The sequence below is a fragment of the Conger conger genome, chromosome 9 (assembly GCF_963514075.1).
Source record: "Conger conger chromosome 9, fConCon1.1, whole genome shotgun sequence".
NCBI lineage: Eukaryota > Metazoa > Chordata > Actinopteri > Anguilliformes > Congridae > Conger > Conger conger.
The window spans coordinates 54488417-54507977 of NC_083768.1; the positions used below are offsets into that span (position 1 = coordinate 54488417).

Below are 19561 nucleotides of genomic sequence, written 5' to 3' on the forward strand. Positions count from 1 at the left end.
AAGTTAAAAACATGGTTTTACTGTAGAATATAGCGAGTGTGAGGTAAGATCCCAGAAAAACTAATTTGAAGAAAGCAAGTTACATAGTGAATTACCAAAGAATGCAAGAAGATCATAATGTTAATATTGCATTTAGATTGATAAATGGGGAAGCAATCAATTTTAGTTCTGCAGCAAATCAGGCAGTATTTCACTTGCAGTCAACAGGATACAAGGAATGCAATTTAATTACACCATCATCAAATCAAAGGTTTTTGTTCAAAAAGGCTCAATCACAATAAAGTTATCCAATGATTAAAAAATATAAATCAAATTCATACAAAGTAGAAAGTCTGCACAAGAGAGTCTAAGGAGGAGTAGTTTTCAGTAAAGATATTATATACGTATCCTGACCAGGGAATGTTGGTCCTTTTTGGACTATTCATATAAAATAGTTACACCATAAATAGTTGCGTCAAAGCAGAGCTTTTTCCTTTTGGGCGTATCTGAACATGTGAATTGCGGGGCCAGTTAATGACAGGCATACGGAACCTCATCTCACTGTGTTTTTGAATGGGCCTCAACAATGAACACAATGAAATCCAATCCAAAATGAAAAACTGTTGGCCAAATCCTAACTGTGACAGACCTCATTTATCTAAATGCGATTTCCTCCTTTCACATTATACCAGAAGTGCATGAGAAATAATAGTGTCACTGTGCAAAAGACACAATGCAACATGAACATTTAAATTAAGCTTGGAAATGAACAATTGCATGGGTGCGACCGTCTTAATGACCAGGAAGAAAAGATGTCACAAAGGTTGAGATACAAAATGGATACCTCCCCATTGCTAATCAGCCATTAGCCAGTTAATTGACACTATCTAGGGGTTCTGATGAGGGGTCAAACTGTCTACATCATTTTCTTTGAGTTAAAAAGCAAATTACTCACCAACAAGCCTGATTACATTCAAGGTAGTGTTGGTCAGGATGGGGGCGTTCACCTTATTAAGGCTGTAGTCTGACTTCTTTCGGCTCCTTAGGGTTTCCCGAGACACGCTAATTGAGAAAACAGAACCATAATGACAGCCGGGTCAGAGAGGTGGCCACTGAAGGCTCGAGACGACAGGAACCCAAAGAAGTGCTTACACACTCAAAAGCAATGCCACTGAGCCACAATTCATCAGGCACAGTTAATTCCAACCCCCAGTATGACCTTGTAGCCCTCAATTTACTGAGTCCTTGCAGGTCCTCTGACGGACTGTGAAATTCACGTCTCCAGTTAGGACATCATTCAGTAGATAATAAAATGTCGAAGTTAACACAGAGCACAGGGACCAGTCACCAGAACGCATACGCTAAAATCATTATAAGCAGATTACAGGGAATGTAAATGATCTCATAAAATGTGATATATATGCGTTTCTCCTGTGGGTATTAAACATAATGAGACTCTTCTAAATAAGGAAAGAGCAGGAAGTTGTTGTTGCAGAACATCTGGTTATGTAAACAAAATTTCACATGTCACAACACACAATTAATAGCTTGATATATAATGCAAAACACAATTTCTTTGCCAACCAGAAAACAATAAAGGAGGGGCATTGTGCCCAAAACTCATTATGCATTGATGAGTTCTTACTGAAATACTGATGTATACTATACTTCCACATGTACATGCATGAGTGCTTAGCTACACATGCATTGGAATATGTAGACGACTTTATGCATATATCCCAAAAACCTAAAAATGTTAAAGGACCCAGGACCCAGGACCCAGGACCCAGGACCCAGGACCCAGGACCCAGGACCCAGGGCCATTTTCCAGATAGTAATTTTGTAATGACTTCCATTAAATCACACATACAATGAGAACTAAGTGAAGCAAAGTGCTTTTAAAGCTAATTTTAAAGAATGTTTAATCTTATTTTCAGTGTGGAAAAATCCAGACTGCCTATAGGTGAAACCTCTGCACATCACTACAGAGAAACCCTACTGTGCAGGAAGCGACCAAGCAAAACTTGTCATATGTAATGCACTTTCATGTAACATCATCAAATTACCAACAGTGGGGAGTGACCTACATACTGGCATTACATATTACTTGAGCATGTTAAAGTCATAAAAATGTACTTATAGTGCCTGTAGGTATAGCCACATAATACCGCCACTCCACATGAAACAAATGTACAGTGGATTAAAAACGCAGAAAAGTGGTTGCATTTTTTTTTTAGAAAATGTTTTCAAACGAACAATTGATTTATTATGAATATTGTTTCAATGGGCTATGGGGAATGTTTAATGTCTTCAGCTAATAAAGTCTACGAATCAGGTTGGGTTGGGTTGGAAGTGTCAGTGAGTCTGTGTAAAAGTGTGTAAAGCTGTTCTACACAAAATTCATCATGGATTTACAACTGAGAAATCAGAGAAATGTGAAAAGTGTTTTCAAGCATTCAGATACTTGACCCCAAGAATGAGAAATTGGTTTTAACATGAACCAAATGCAGCACAGATGCAAAATATATGCAGCAGATGGTACATCTTTGTGTTTGAAAAAAGAAAAGCGATAATGGCCCATCCAACCTCTTCACAGGAATGTCTCCTGTCTGCTCGTCGACATAGTCCCTCTTCAGCTCCTCAGGCACGTCACTGTCGCTGTCGTAGTCCTGGTACACGTTCTTCTCCAGTTCATCCGACTCATACTGTGGACATTGGGGTGGAAAGGTTAGCCAAGGGTAATGGAATTGGTAGAGAGCCTGTTTCAGCCTCACAGTTAATGTGTTCCACGGCCCTTTTGAAAACCCCATTTTAATACCACAACAGCTGGTTTTGGAAGTACTATTGTGCCCTACTTAAGTACGCCTCTTGCCGCTTACATACAATTCGATATGCAGACACAGCCAATTTACAAGCATTTAGAGCCATTGAAGAGAACATGACCATACAAAAAATAGAATTACTATTCAATAAATACGACAAGCATATAGCCAATATTAGTCAATGCATTGATAACAAATTTCATTAAGGGCATTATGAGTAGGTTTTTGTTTTCTGAAAAACACCTCACAACATTTCCCCTGGCTATAGGCCCGACCAAGCATTTCCTGAATTTTTCTTCAGATATATTTGGGCTCACTGGCTTTTTTAGCATAATGCTGCAGATATTAAGCCTTGAGAGACTCCAACAGTACTCACTCTCACCTGAACATTAAGAGACCCATTACCATTGCAGATTCTTTTTTTACACGTAACCGAATAACACAATGCTTCTGTCACCGTATTTAATTACTTTTTGCACTGCAGCTTGCCCTGGGATTCTTATTTAAATCTTCCACTTGCTCATTAGAAATGCAATCGTGGTACTGAACTCCATACAGCACTCAATAAGATGCCAAACAATAAAGCTCCAGGACCTGATGGCTTTCCTGCCGAGTTCTAAACACATTTTTGGAATACAATCTCCCCACTAGAATTTTTTTAGAATGGTCCTTAATATAAAACATAACTCAACAATTCCTCCTCACATGAACAAAGCCCTCATCTCTGAAACCTGATAAAGACCCAACTCTCTGCTCCAGCTACCGCCCCCTATCGCTCATCAACAGACCTAAAAATTATCAGTAAAGCACTAGCCACCAGAATGGAAACCGTTAACTCATCACAAATCCATCCAGATCAAACGGGATTCATCAAAGGCTGACACTCATCAAATAGCACAGATTATTTTATTTAATTCATGTATCAAAACAAAACAAATTGAAAACACTAATTGTGTCATTAGACGCAGAAAAAGCTTTTGATATAGTAAACTGGAAGTTCTTATTTGGAATGCTACACAAATTCGGTTTCGGAGAATCGTTCATTCACTGGATAAGAAGTCTGTATAGTTCACCAATGACCACAGTTGTTACTAACGGATTAACATCACAGAGTTTCACACTGCACAGGGGTACCAGGCAAGGATGCCCACTCCCAAGGATGCCCACTTTTTGCTCCGTTCATCAAACCCCTTGCCACAGCAATAGGTCAAAACATCAACATCAAGGGACTCCAAACCATCAACACTCACCACAAGATTAGCCTATACGCGGATGATGTGCAGCTGTATCTAAAAGAACCATCAAACTCTCTACAAGAAACCATCAAGCTCATTAATTAATTCTCCAACATTTATGACTACGCTATAAATTGGACAAAATCAACTCTACCCATATATTACATTACAGGACGAGGGCCAATTTTTTTTTTTTTAAACAAACAAATAAACAAACAACAGAGCAAAAGTGACCAAAGTTAACTATCCAAACACTGCTTACCTAGCCAACTAAAAATACCGATACACAAAGCAAGTCACAGAAACAACAATTAAGGTTCACAGGGAGGTAGGGAGGGATGGGGAGAGGTGCTGCTTGAAGAGGTGTATCTTCAGCTTGCGCTTGAAGGTGGGGAGAGATTCTACAGTTCTGACCTCAACGGGGAGTTCGTTCCACCACCGCGGAGCCAGAACAGACAGTAGTTGTGAGCGTGAGGTGGAGGTTCGGAGAGGGGGAGGTGCCAAGCGGCCTGTGGAGGCTGGACGAAGAGGTCTGGCAGGGGTGTAGGGTCTGATGATTTTTTGTAGATAAGCTGGGGAAGACCCCTTAACTGCTTGGAAGGCTAGCACCAATGTTTTGAATTTGATGCGAGCCATGACAGGCAGCCAGTGGAGGGAAGTAAGCAGGGGGGTGACGTGTGAGTATTTGGGAAGGTTGAAGACCAGACGAGCTGCTGCATTCTGGATAAGTTGGAGGGGTCTGACGGCGGACGCTGGGAGGCCAGCCAAGAAGGAATTGCAGTAGTCCAGGCGGGACAAAACCATCGCTTGGACCAGGAGCTGGGTCGAGTAGGGGGTGAGAAAGGGGCTGATTCTCCGTATGTTTTATAGGAAGAACCTGCAAGACCGGGTCACCGGTCCCTCTGGCAAGCAGAGATACGGGCTGAATGGAATGGTGAATGGAATGCTGCAGCTCAAAACCCACCACTCCCTATTCCCACTAGTGACATTAAGTATCTGGGCATAAACATTTCCACCAGACTGTCAGAGTTGTTTCACCTAAACTTCACTCCATTAATAAAAACAATAAAAGATGACCGCTGGATAAACTTACCTCTCTCATTAATTGGCAGAATAGCTACTGTAAAAATGATTATATTACCCAAAATTAATTACCTCTTCACGATGACTCCGACCCAGCCCACCACTAAATTCACTAAATTCACTAAACTCCATTTTCAACTGGAAAAATAAAACACCCCAAATCAAATTGGTCACATTGCAGAAACACAAAACTCAAGAAGCCCCAAATTTTCAGAATTATTATCTGGCAAATCAACTACAATAGATTCCAAACCAACAGAACAAATATATATCACTATTAACAACAGAAATAGAACAATAACAATGTGAAGACATATCAGTCTCCGATTTACCATTTCTCAACAACACAATAAAACACCATAATTGCTTTAATAACACCATAATTTCAACAACCCTGACAGCCTGCTGGAAAATCAACAAAATCTTCAAATCTACAATGAAACCCTGAAAATCTTCAACACATGGAAACAAAGTGGTGTCACACCCCTCCACCATCTTTTCCAGAATAATTAATTCATTACTTTTCAGAATTTGGTCCAGAAGTTCAACATCGGGAAATAACAATACCTCCAATTGAAGTCTGTTCTAAAATCAATACATCAAATAAAAATTTACTCCTACCCCCACTAGTAGAAGAAATCAGCAAAATCACCAACCCAAGGAAAATTCTTTCAAAATTATATAAACTAATATCCACCATAGACTCAACAATTTCCATCCATCCATCCATCCATCATCACCCGCTTATCCGGAGTCGGGTCACGGTGGCAGTACGCAAAGCCGGGTATTCCAGGCGTCCCTCTCCCCAGCAACGCATTCTAGCTCCTCCTGGGGGCTCCCGAGGCGTTCCCTGGCCAGGAGAGATATATAATCTCCCCAGCGGGCTCTGGGTCTCCCTCGGGGTCTCCGCCCAGTTGGACGAGCCCAGAAAACCTCCAAAGGGAGGCGCCCGGGAGGCATCCTGATCAGATGCAGAACCACCTCAATTGGCTCCTTTCGACGTGAAGGAGCAGCGGCTCTACTCCGAGCTCCCTCCGGATGTCCGAGCTCCTCACCCTATCTCTAAGGCTGAGCCCGGCCACCCTACGGAGGAAGCTCATTTCGGCTGCTTGTATACGCGATCTCGTTCTTTCGGTCACTACCCAAAGCTTGTGACCATAGGTGAGGGTTGGGACGTAGATCGACCAGTAAATCGAGAGCTTCGCCTTCCGGCTCAGTTCCGCATTACTGCTGACGCTGCACTGATCCGCCTGTCGATCTCACGCTCCCTTCTACCCTCACTCGTGAACAAGACCCCGAGATACTTGAACTCCTTCACTTGGGGCAAAGACTCGTTCCCAACCCGGAGGGAGCAATCCTCCGTTTTCCGGCAGAGAACCATGGCCTCGGACTTGGAGGTGCTGACTCTCATCCCGGCCGCTTCACACTCGGCTGCAAACCGCTCCAGTGCATGCTGAAGGTCACGGTCCGATGAAGCCAGCAGAACCACATCATCCGCAAAAAGCAGAGATGTGATTCTGAGGTCACCAAACCGGACACTCTCCTCACCTCGGCTGCGCCTTGAGATCCTGTCCATGAATACCACAAACAGGACCGGTGACAAGGGGCATCCTTGGCGGAGTCCAACACCCACAGGAAACGTGCTTGACTTTGTGCCGAGAATGCGGACACAGCTCTCACTTTGGTTATACAGGGACCTGATGGCTCGTAACAACGGCCCCGGTACCCCATACTCCCGCAGTACACCCCACAGGGTTCCCCGGGGGACACGGTCGAAAGCCTTCTCCAAGTCCACAAAGCACATGTGGACTGGATGGGCAAACTCCCATGACCCCGCCAACAACCCTGCCAAGGTAAAGAGCTGGTCCCCTGTTCCACGGGCAGGACGGAAGCCACATTGCTCCTCCTGAATCCGAGGTTCGACCGTCGGTCGGAGCCTCCTTTCCAGTACCCTAGAGTAAGCTTTCCCAGGGAGGCTGAGGAGTGTGATACCCCGGTAATTGGAGCACACCCTCCGGTCCCCCTTCTTGAAAATGGGGACCACCACCCCGGTCTGCCACTCTACAGGTACTGTCCCCGACCTCCACGCGACACTGAAGAGGCGTGTCAGCCAAGACAGCCCAACAATGTCCAGAGCCTTCAGCATCTCAGGGCGAATCTCATCTACACCCGGCAACTTGCAGCTGAGGAGCTTTCTGACTACCTCAGCAACTTCCGCCAGGGATATAGGTGCAGATTCCCCCGAGTCTTCGGGCTCTGCCTCTTCCACAGAGGACGTGTTGTTCGGATTCAGGAGCTCCTCGAAGTGCTCTTTCCACCGCCCGACAATATCCCCAGTCCGGGTCAGCAGTTCTCCTCCCCTGCTGAAAACAGCCTGAGACAAGCCCTGCTTTCCCTTTCTGAGTTGTCGGATGGTTTTCCAGAACTTCCTCAAGGCCAACCGAAAGTCCTTCTCCATAGCCTCCCCGAACTCCTCCCATACCCGGGTTTTTGCTTCAGCGACTGCCGAAGCCGCAGCCCTTCTGGCCACCCGGTACCTGTCTGCTGCTTCAGGGGACCCCCGGGCCAGCCAAGCCCGAAAGGCCTCCTTCTTCAGCTTGACGGCCTCCCTCAACGCTGGTGTCCACCAGCGGGTTCTTGGGTTGCCGCCCCGACAGGCACCGATGACCTTCTGGCCACAGCTCCTGCTTGCCGCCTCTGCAATGGAGGCTTTGAACATGGCCCACTCGGACTCCATGTCCCCAGCTTCCCCCGGGATGCGTGAGAAGTTCTTCCGGAGGTCGGAGTTGAAGACCTCACGAACAGGGGCCTCCGCTAGACGTTCCCAGTTCACCCTCACTACACGTTTGGGTTTACCGGGTCTGTCCGGCAGCCTCCCCGCCACTTGATCCAACTCACCACCAGGTGGTGATCAGTTGACAGCTCTGCTCCTCTCTTCACCCGAGTGTCCAAGACATACGGCCGCAGGTCTGATGATACGACCACAAAGTAGATCATCGATCTTTGGCCTAAGGTGCTCTGGTACCAAGTACACTTATGAGCTACCCTATGCTCGAACATGGTGTTTGTTATCGACAATCCATGACCAGCACAGAAGTCCAATAACAAAACACCACTTGGGTTCAGATCAGGCAGGCCGTTCCTCCCAATCACCCCCCTCCAGGTTTCTCCGTCATTGCCCACGTGAGCGTTGAAGTCGCCCAGCAGAACTATGGAGTCTCCGGGTGGCACCCTTTCCAGGATGCCGCCCAGTGACTCCAAGAAGGCCGGATACTCTGAACCGCCGTTTGGTGCATAAGCACAAATGACAGTCAGAACTTTCCCCCCAGCGACACGTAGTCGCAGAGAGGTGACCCTCTCGTTCCCCAGGTGGAACTCCAACACAGTGGCGCTCAGCCAGTGGCTTGTGAGTATCCCCACACCCGCCCGGCGCCTCTCACCTTGAGAGTCCAGCCCCTCTCCAGGAGTTTGGTTCCGGAACCAGTACTGTGAGTGGAGGTGAGCCCAACTATATCAACAATTTCCATCCCAATCAAAGCATGGGAAAAAGACCTGTTATTTACCGCCAAAATCGAATTCTGGACCCAAATCTACAAGAACACCTTCACAATGACTAACAATAATAAACTTGCAACTAATACAATACAAGGTAATCCACAGAGCACATATCACTCAACACAAGATGCATAGGATGGGACACACAGACTCCGATGCATGCTCACACTGCACACTAAACACACCAGATAATTACCTCCACTGCACCTGGCTCTGCTCACCAACTCAACGTTTCTGGCAAGAAGTTATCAAAAGAATTTCTCTCATTTTGAGCTGCAGCATTCCAATATCTCCCTGCCTACTCAGAGATCTCTCGGTAATAAAACCACCAATCCAAAATTCAAAACCGATACTCATTGCCTTAACTATCGAAAACTATCCTGCTAAACTGGAAAACTTGAAATGGTTAAACCTCCTCAAAGAATACATATCCATGGAACAAATTACACTCCAGCACCAAACTTCATTCTTTAAAACAGTTTGGGGCGCCTTTATCATCTCATTAGACTTGCCTGTTAACTAATCCCACCAACACACACACACACGCACGCACGCACACACTAGAAAACCTTCACTAAAATCGTCATCTCTCCCTTTCATCATCTTGCTTTCCGATCTCATCTCTCCTACATCAGAACATAAACGACCCCTTTCATCTTTATACAATCCATTATATACAATCCTTGGTCTTCTCATGTCCTGTCATGCTTATCTACATGTCTGTATGTCTGTCGGTCTGCTAAATTTTATCTTTATTAATCTTGGAATATCTTGTCATGTCTTTGTATTATGATATTATGGTGGGGTGGTGGGTGGGTACGGAGTGACTTCACCTAAATGTAATGTATTTGTACTTTAAATTAAACAATAATGATGTCCCCCAAAGAGGTGGTGGCGGGATTAATAAAAAAAAAGAAAAGAAATGCAATCGTAGACAGAGGGCATTATGAATAGCAAGCAAACATGATACAACATGCGTCCAGACCACAATAACTATGATGACATTCTCTTTATACCATGAATGCCCAAAAGGTTGAGAAAACTGAACCTCGGGAGAAGTTTCTTATCGTATATAAACATGGTAAGCCAGGGAATTAACATTAATGAGTTCGTTTTTGTGCTACAATGGACCCTGTTTGCAATTTTAAAATTGAATCTATAAACCGGAGCGCCTCTGCAGTGCGCTGCACGTCCTCTTCACTTACGGACTTCGCATCTCACGCCAAACCACATCAGCAGAATGCCCGTATAACTACCCTGGCGGTTCCGGTATCACATGATTTGCCAACATCTTTTGCCTACGCAGCCTAAAGAGTCCGTTGCAATGAATTAATTTCAGCAAATGAATAATGATAATGAGAGCCGTGCGCAGACATTTAATCTGATTATACAAAGCCAGCAGCCGAATTTCCACTCAACCATACTTGTCAAAAATATGGTGGCAGAAACACATTTGTTCTTGAAAAGGACAAAGAACTGCTTTGTTGTAATGATATTTCTGCACCAATGCTTTCCATGGTAACATCTGGGCTCAAAAGAGCAACAGGAACTGCTAAAGCAGGATGATAATTATTTTTATTACACCGATAACTCATCTCAAATGCCAAGCACATCAGATGTCAATGCAAGTGGATACCCCCTAAAACCCTACCAATAAAGCTTGATTATTACCCTCAGCTGACAGTTCTACAGATGATATGCCATTTAACATCTGAAAATAATTATGACCCACTTAACCATGGATTGTATTCATCTTTTTAATTGAACAATAATGCACAGCAGCATGGATAATATGTGTGTTCTGTGAAAAGGAGGAATTATATTAATGTTTGCTAAACTGATATTTGACTTTTTATTTTTTTTTACTTCATTAGTGAAGCAGTAATTGTATGTCCAGATGCAAAATGGGACTTTGACTGTGGAATGATTGTTGGTGGCAGAGTGGTTTGAGTATCTCAGAAACTGCTGATCTCCCACAATTTTCATGAATACTAGTCTCTAGAGTTTGCAAAGAATGGTGCAAAAAAATAAAATAAAAATAAAAAATAAATATATATATATATATATATATATATATATATATATATATATATATATATATATCCAGTGAGCAGCAGTTCTGCAGACAAAATTGCCTTGTTAATGAGAAATGTCACAGTAGAATGGCCAGACTGGTCAAAGCTGACAGAAAGGTGACAGTAATGCAAATAACCACACATTATAGTGGTATGCAAAAGAGCTGAACACACATTGCATCATAACTTCAAGTGGATAGGCTACAGCAGTAGAAGTAAAAAAAATAATAAGTCTAATAAATGCTCACTGAGTGCCAGTCCCTCACACAGGACAAATGAAGGATTCAGAAAAATATATCATCCTTACTTAAAATAACATAATGCGGCCATTTGTAAATCACCCACAATGTGCTCATTTTAGGAAGCACCATGCTATGCACTTCCAGTGTCATGATACACAATTCTACGTACCCCATTGGAGGCGAGGACGTCTTCCGTCTCATCCTCCTTGTTATCGATCTGCATCTCAAAAGGGTTCCCTCCTTGGTAGTACTGTTCGAAAAGAGAGAAGTCCGTGGGGTTGGTGGCCGAGGTCTGCCTGCTGGGGGACACAGATGGCGAACGCGACTGGCCCATAAATTTGAACTCCTGAAAAAAAATAAAACAGAAGAAATCATGCAGATTCTGTAGGAGGCAGGAAGAAGAAAGCAGCTGCATTGCAGAAATAATTTTTGTTCTGGTCTTTGGAGGGGAATAGGCTGGGCGGGTGTGAAAGATGTGCCAAAGGTCATGGGGAGGGCATGCCTGTAAGGTATTTGATTAGGACCCAGAAGGCTGGTGGTTCAAGCGCCAGATACCTTATACCTTTGTATCTCTCTAGAAACATACAGAAACAACCTTCAAATTCTCCAACAAGAAAAGTTTTGTTTGTCGTATGCAACCTTTATCATCAATGTTGTGGTGAGGAGGATGATTGTTCATATGGATTGTTCTGTGCTGCTTTGTTGCCCAAGTCATCAAAATGAAGTTCAAATAAAAGAAAAAATAATACAAAAGTTTGCCTGAGATAGACTTTAGTACTTCTGATAAGATTTAAAAATCGATTATTTAACAAAACAACCTGAATGCAAGACAATAGGGCCAAACTTGCCGTGCTTTATACTTGCGTCTATGGGTAGAGTTCATTATTGCATGTATGCATCCGGCTTTATTACATTCAAGGCAGTAATCTCATGTGCATTTTCCATGTATACACATTCTCCAATAATACTCTAATTCAGGCTTTTTCTTTTTCTTTGTTTTGTTTATGTAGATATTAAATAAAATACAGAACAGATTTTGTCTATCAGCATTGCCAGAGTTTGATTAAAAAACACATATGTAGTGGGGCCAGGTTCAGGGTCCAATGCATATGCTGAGAGAGCGCTGGGAAGGCAGAGCGGGAAGCAGACCAACATTGCCTCCTATGTGGTGAAGATGAGAGAAGCTGGATGATTTGACCAAATGTCCTCCCAAAGGTAAGATAAGGGTGAGTTTGCTGACGATTTATCTCACCTGACTTCCACTCAGAATGAGGGAGTTAATGCACTGAGTACCACCAGGGCTGCTTGGTAAGAAGCGAGGGTATATAACCTTGGTGAAACATGACATCCAGCTAAAACATCCTTCTGCTCCTACACACCTGGCTAACAGTAGAATTCCAGCTAAGCTGTAGCCAGCATTCAAAGCGGAGGACGATGGATATGCTTATTTAAAGGCTTGGGAGAGCAAAGTACCACTAGGGATGTGACAAATCATCAGTTTTTATAACCATTTTTTTTTCAAAATTCCGTGGTCACACAATACTTGCCTGATAACACCCGGTCTATTTTACCATAGGCGGCTGGTCTAATGATTTTACTTTAATGCCAATGCAGGTCTCTGTATAATTTGATATATTCTTATGTGACGGTAAACTTGCATTTAATATGCCAATGCATTTAATATGGTGTGGGACAATCATGGTGGTGAGATTAACGTGTCCATTTTTCGAAGTTCGGTTTGCAGATTTAAATTTGCGTGTCAACGAATAAACACAGATGAACAAACGCCATAGAATAAGCCATAAGTGAACTAACAACTACAGATTTAAAACACACAGAAATTATTTGACAACTGTAGTGCTGTAGCATTCAATTCCATGCGGTGTTTGCATTCTTAATCCTCTGAAATGGCCGCAGATTGCTTGCTTGTATGACTGTAGCTTGTGGATTTCAATGTAAACAGTGTATTGTTATATTTAGTGCAATGATGTATTGCTTTGTTTATTTTTATGTACATACAGCATAGTGGAAAGCTATGTTCAGTTTGCCGTAGTTCGAATTTGCGTCTCAACGAATAAACATGGATCTTCTGTGAACCTTAGGAAACGACACATAACGTTACAATTAGGCATAAATCAACCAACAGCATACTAGAGGTACTGTAGCATTCAATTCCCTGTGGTGTTTGCATTTTAAACCCCCTGAAATGGCCAGATTGCTTGTTCAAACTACTGAAGCTAGTCGATTGCTAGTTTAGAACCGCAATAATACGCAATAATGGTGATGAATAAGTGCATTATTTTATATTTTATATTTTATTTATATATATTTATATTGGGGGTTAGACAAGGGGGATAGGGATATCAGAAAGGGGGGCGGGGGAAATCAGGAGGGAGGACTAAGGTAGGGTTTGAAAAGGTATGTTTTTAGTCTGCGTCGAAATAGGGGGAGGGATTCTGCTGTCCTGACAGTGGTAGGCAAGTCATTCCACCACAGAGGAACCAGAACAGAAAACAGGCGTGAACGTGCAGCTCGACCGTCAGGTGCACGTAGAGAGGGAACCATAAGGCGACCAGAGCTGGCAGACCGGAGTGGTCTAGCTGGGGAGTAGGGAGTGATCAAGGATTGTATGTAAGGTGGGGCAGTCCCCTTAGCAGCCTGAAATGCCAACACTAGGGCCTTGAATCGGATGCGTGCGGCAATAGGAAGCCAGTGGAGGCCAATGAGAAGCGGGGTGACATGAGCCGACCTGGGCTGACTGGTGATCAGGCGGGCTGCAGCATTCTGGACCAGCTGGAGGGGCTTGATGGCACACACTGGGAGACCGGCTAGGAGGGAGTTGCAGTAATCCAGGCAGGAAATGACGAGTGCCTGGACTAGGAGCTGGGTGGCTTTCTCTGTCAGGAGATGACGGATACGGCGTATATTGTACAGAAAGAACCTGCAGGTTCTGGCAGTGGAGGATACTTGTGGAGCCAGGGTGAGGCAGTTATCAAGAGTCACCCCAAGATTCTTTGCCGTATGGGAGGAGGAAACTACAGTCAGTCAGTACAGTCCTCAACAGTCAGTGAGAGGTCGATTGATGGAGAGGACTTAGCAGGGATGTAGAGGAGCTCAGTTTTGGCAAGGTTAAGCTTTAGGTGGTGGGAAGTCATCCACACAGAGATATCAGCCAAGCAGGCAGAGATCTGTGTGGTGACTTGGGTATCGGGGGGGAAAGAAATAAAGAGTTGGGTGTCATCGGCGTAAGAGTGATAAGAAAAGCCATGGGAAGAGATAACAGAACCAAGAGACATGGTGTATAGCGAGAAGAGCAGAGGACCAAGAACTGAGCCCTGCGGGACTCCAGTTTGTAGGGAGTGAGGGTCAGAGACTGAGCCCCTCCAAGTCACCTGGTAGGAGAGACCAGAGAGGTAGAAGGAAAACCAAGTGAGTGCAGACCCTGTGACACCCATCCCAGACAGCGATGAGAGCAGAATCTCATGGTTGACTGTATCGAAGGCAGCCGACAGGTCGAGGAAGATGAGGACAGAGGAGAGGGATTTGGCTTTAGCAGAGTGGAGTGCCTCAGTGACCGCGAGCAGGTGGAGGGGCCACTCTTGAAGCCGGACTGGTTGGGGTCATGGAGATTGTTGTGAAGAAGATAAGTGGACAGTTGGGAGCAGACCACCCGTTCCAGGAGTCAGAGAGGGGAGAAAAGGAGGCTAGGGAGTTGGGGAAGGTAGGAGGGTCAGCAGGGGGAGAGGGTTGGGAGAAGGAATTGTGAACGGCGTCAGCATTCTTTTCAAAGAAGGTGTGAGTGATGAGGTGGGTGGGGGCAGAAGAGAGGAGAAGGTTGAAAACAGGTTGAGGGGATTAGAGGCGACCGCGTTAATTTTCGAGTGAAAGAAGGAAGATTTAGCTAGAGAGACAGAGAATGGAAAGAAGATAAGAGGGCATGGAAGGAAGCTATATCACTGGGGAGACAGGACTGGGGGGGAGGCCCGAGCTAATTTGGTGGTGAGGGGACATAGAGAGTCAAAGGAAGATGAGAGGGAGGACATGAGAGTTGTAGCAGCATCATCAGGAGACAGTCGAGAGAAAGACTCCGCGGATGGTATGGAGGAGAGGATTGTAGATGAGAGGGTGGAGGTAGACAGGTGGCGTAGGTTCCGCCGACAGGTGACAGTGGATGGTGGGAGAGATGGATGGGTGTTAGAGGAGAGTGGAAGAGAAAAAGAGATGAAGGAGTGGTCAGATACATGGAGTGGTGTTAGAGAGGTTGTTGTGCAGCTCCTTGTGAAGATGAGGTCAAGAAGGTTACCTGCTTTGTGGGTGGGAGGGGAAAGTGTGAGGGTAAGGTCAAAAGAAGAAAGGAGGGAGAGAAAGGTAGACTGGGTGGACTCTGAGTTGAGATTGAAGTCACCCAGGAGGATGAGGGGTGTGTCATTGACTGGTGAGGAGCTAAGGAGGATGTCCATCTCATCCAAGAAGCTCCCCAGAGGACCTGGGGGGCGATAAACAACAATAATAAAGAGATTGCATGGGAAAGTAACAGAAACCGCATGAAATTCAAAAGAGGAGAAGGAGAAGGATGAGGAGAAGACACTAGATCTCCTTGAGGAAGAGATTAGGAGACCTGTGCCACCTCCTCTGCCAGAGGTTCTGGGTGTGTGGGAAAACGAGAAGGCAGAGGAAAGGGCAGCCGGAGTGGCCGTGTTCTCTGGTGAGAGCCACGTTTCAGTTAAGGCAAGAAAGTTAAGGTTGAGGTGGGAGGCATAGGCTGATATGAAGTCTGCTTTCTGGACAGCGGACTGGCAGTTCCAGAGGCCACTAGCCACACAGAGATCAACACCAGCGGATCTGGGAGGGAAGATGAGGTTTGAGGATATTCCGGCCATGTTGGTGGGAAGCGAACCTCCTACCTGACTGGGACCTGGGGAGAGGAGAGAGGACAGGAATGGGAAGGAAACACATGGAGGGAACTAGGGAGGAAAAGAGGAATACTACATGGTGAAATGAGGGCAGGCAGCAAAAACAAAAACACTCATATCACGCTCTCAGACACCCGTAGATAGACACCCTCGACTTTGTACACCTGCGACTTTGTACGCCGAGGCAAGTAGCCGAGGCTGCCGCACCCAGCTGCCGCTGGTGTGCTACACAACTGCTTAAATAACTAGCTGACGATGAATACAGAAAATGCTACCAACCCACAGCAGAACACTAATGCACACTGAAGTGAGTTCAGCTCTGCCAGTAATTATACCCTGAGCAGAGTGCAAACTATTGGCTCCTCCTACAACAAAAGCTGTGGCCTGCCAGCCAGTGAAAACAATAGCCTAACTTAATAGCCTAGCTCACCTGAATGAAACAAACACACAACCCAGTTTCACTGTAATCTAAATAAACACCACTTGCACTAACAAACAAACAAACAAACAAACAAACAGCAGAACACTATAATGACAACTAAACTTAATAGAAACAGCACAAACAAATGATACTTCACTAATCCAGGAGAAAATGCTACCAACCCACAGCAGAACACTAATGCACACTGTTTCGGTTAACCGTTTAACCATTCACACCCCTACCGTCCACCCTGGATTTATGGCAGGTGCCCCTGACAGAGCAGTCCAAGGAGGAAACAGCATTCCATGCACCGAGTGGCCAGTACCATTTCACCCGGATGCCCTTCAGCCTGCAGGGGGCAGTAGCGACCTTTCAGCATCTGATGGACCAAGTACGAAAGGGAACCGAGGACTTCGCTGCTGCTTATATCAACAACGTTCTTGTCTTCAGCAACTCATGGTACGGGCATCTGGGTGAGGTGCTTTAACTGGTGGTGAATGCCAGCAAGTGCTCATTACATTACATTACATTACAAGGCATTTAGCAGACACTCTTATCCAGAGCGACGTACAATGAAGAGCAGACCAAACACAAGTACAAGTGTGAAGAGGACCTGAGAGGACAGCACAGTTCCGAGCCCTAGTGTAACCATACAGATACAGATACAATCGGAACCCTTGAAGAATACATCAACTTCCAAACTAGCATACCACAGTTGGCAGGTGGAATACCCCGAATACAACAATACAATAGCAAATACAAAAACCAACAATATCTGTACAACTATATAACTATATATGCCATTACAGTCTATGGCATATATAAGGCTAATCATGGTGGTGAGTTAGGGAGAGAAAGGTGTAGCCTGAAGAGATGAGTCTTCAGTCTGCGCTTGCTCCTTGGCCAAGCCTGAACTGGAGGAGAGGAAGCCTGTAATTTATATTAGCTCTGAACTTTACCCCCGGGAGGTCCGTTATTCTATGGTAGAAAAGGAGTGCTTAACCATAGAGTGGGCATTAAACACTCTTTGTTATCATCTGCTCGGGAAAGAGTTGTAAGTGCCTGTTTCAAAGCACATGAATATGCTAATGTCTCTGAAAGGGGAAAGTACGTAGCAGGAAATGGCAATGTTATAGATTGCCATTGTAAAGGTGTATTAGTACGCATGTATGCATTCACTATGATGTGTTTTATTATTATTATTATTTTATTTTATTTTTTTATGAAATATGCGATGGAATTAACTAATATGCTTGATTGTAATTACTTTTATTTCCCTTATTTTATCCATTAATGGATTAGTCCAGGGGTAGGGGATAGTGGTTCTCTCCCTATAAAATGGGGTTGAGGAGATTATTTTGGGTTGACTCTTGTATGGGCCAGTATGGTGAGACGAGCCCCTGCAAGAGAGAAAACCTTAGGCTTGACAACCTTGCGGTGTCAGTATCAGGCCTGTTGGCCAATAGGCTAGTATTTTGCCTCGTTTATTGTTTTATTATTATTATTTTTATTATTTCATAAGTATTTTCTTTATTTTTTTGTCACTTTTCACTTCTTGTTTCACCAATCTTTGTGGATTGGCTCATGCCTCCTTAAGCTGCATCTTCACGTTTTACCCTTTTGACAGCTATAATTGCACAACAGCAGAATCGCACAGAGAGGGCACAGTCTGGCTAACAGTTCATCATTATCATCATAGCATAGTAAATTAGATTAAATGGAGCTGGGGAGCCCAGAGTGCAGATGCTAATCCACATGTACAAAGGTGCAAGTGCGATTTACAGAGAGTGCCATTAAGGGCACTTTGCTAGTAAGGACAAGTTTCATTATAGGATTTGACTCGAAAACACAGCAGAGTAGGCTATGGCAACATTTTGAAGAGGAAAATCTGTAAAAGAAATTCTGTGTAAAATATGTTGCATCAAACTAATATTCAGAATATACACGAATATACAGAAATTCAGAACTCCGCTTCTAACCCCCTCTTCGATGAGAAGGTCACAGTCATCCGCAGATCCTTTACAACCACCTCCCCCCTCACTGGCCCTTCCCCCCCCTCTAGGCCCATCCCTTCCTTTTCCACTTTCTCCCCCCTTACAGACTCTGATGTTTCTCAACTCCTGCTCTCCCACCGCCCTACAACCTGTGCCCTTGACCCTATCCCCTCTTCTCGTTTCCAAACTATCACACCTGACATTCTCCCATTTGTCACCTCCCTTGTCAACTCCTCCCTGTCTTCCGGCTGTTTTCCGGCATCCTCCAAGAGGGCCCACATCACTCCGCTGCTAAAAAAGCCTACTCTGGATCCCTCCATCATCCAGAACTACTGCCCGGTATCTCTTCTTCCTTTCCTTCTAAAACTATAGAACGAGCCGCTTCTACTCAACTTTCTTCTTTCTTTTCTAACAACAACCTGCTAGACCCCCATCAGTCTGGCTTCAGATCGGGCCACTCGACAGAGACTGCGCTCCTCTCCGTCAGTGAGTCACTCCATGCCGCACGAGCAGCCTCCCTCTCCTCTGTCCTCATTCTTCTAGATCTCTCTGCTGCCTTCGACACTGTGGATCACTCCATCCTCCTGTCTGCCCTGTCAGCAACGGGCATCCCTGGACAGCCCTTCCAGGTTGCCTGGGCTGGTTCGGTATCAACACCTCGGCCCCTCGCCACAGGAGTTCCCCAGGGCTCAGTCCTAGGCCCGCTTATTTTTTTCTCACTCGCTCCCTTGGCCCTGTGATCACTGCACATGGGCTATCCTACCACTGCTACGCGGACGATACCCAACTCTTCATCTCGTTCCCGCCGTCTGATACGCAGGTGTCAGCCCGTATCTCTGCTTGCCTGAGGGACATCCAGAGCTGGATGGACAACCACCATCTAAAGCTCAACCCAGGCAAGACTGAAATGATATTCAGCCCTGCTAATACCTCTCCGCATCTGGATCTCTCCATTTCCCTCGGGGATACCACACTCACGCCGTCACCCAGTGTAAGGAACCTCAGCGTGGTGATGGACAGCAGACTGTCCCTTTCCGATAACATTGCGGCGGTGACCCGGTCTTGCAGGTTCTTCCTATACAACATACGGAGAATCCGCCCCTTTCTCACCCCCTACTCGACCCAGCTCCTGGTCCAAGCGATGGTTCTATCCCGCCTGGACTACTGCAATTCCCTCTTGGCTGGCCTCCCAGCATCCGCCATCAGACCCCTCCAACTTATCCAGAATGCAGCAGCTCGTCT

General features: G+C 45.1%; 1 protein-coding gene across 2 annotated transcripts in view; it reads right to left on the reverse strand.

Annotated features, from left to right (window-relative positions):
* The window catches only part of vps50 (VPS50 EARP/GARPII complex subunit), a 206288-nt gene that overhangs the window by 60871 nt on the left and 125856 nt on the right, over positions 1-19561 (reverse strand). For both annotated transcript variants that reach the window (XM_061254761.1, XM_061254762.1), the window contains exons 18-20: positions 11161-11337; positions 2566-2684; positions 935-1041 (exon numbers count right to left, since the gene is read on the reverse strand). In XM_061254761.1, the coding sequence (XP_061110745.1) occupies positions 935-1041; positions 2566-2684; positions 11161-11337 (403 nt within the window). The remainder of the gene's footprint in view (positions 1-934; positions 1042-2565; positions 2685-11160; positions 11338-19561) is intronic.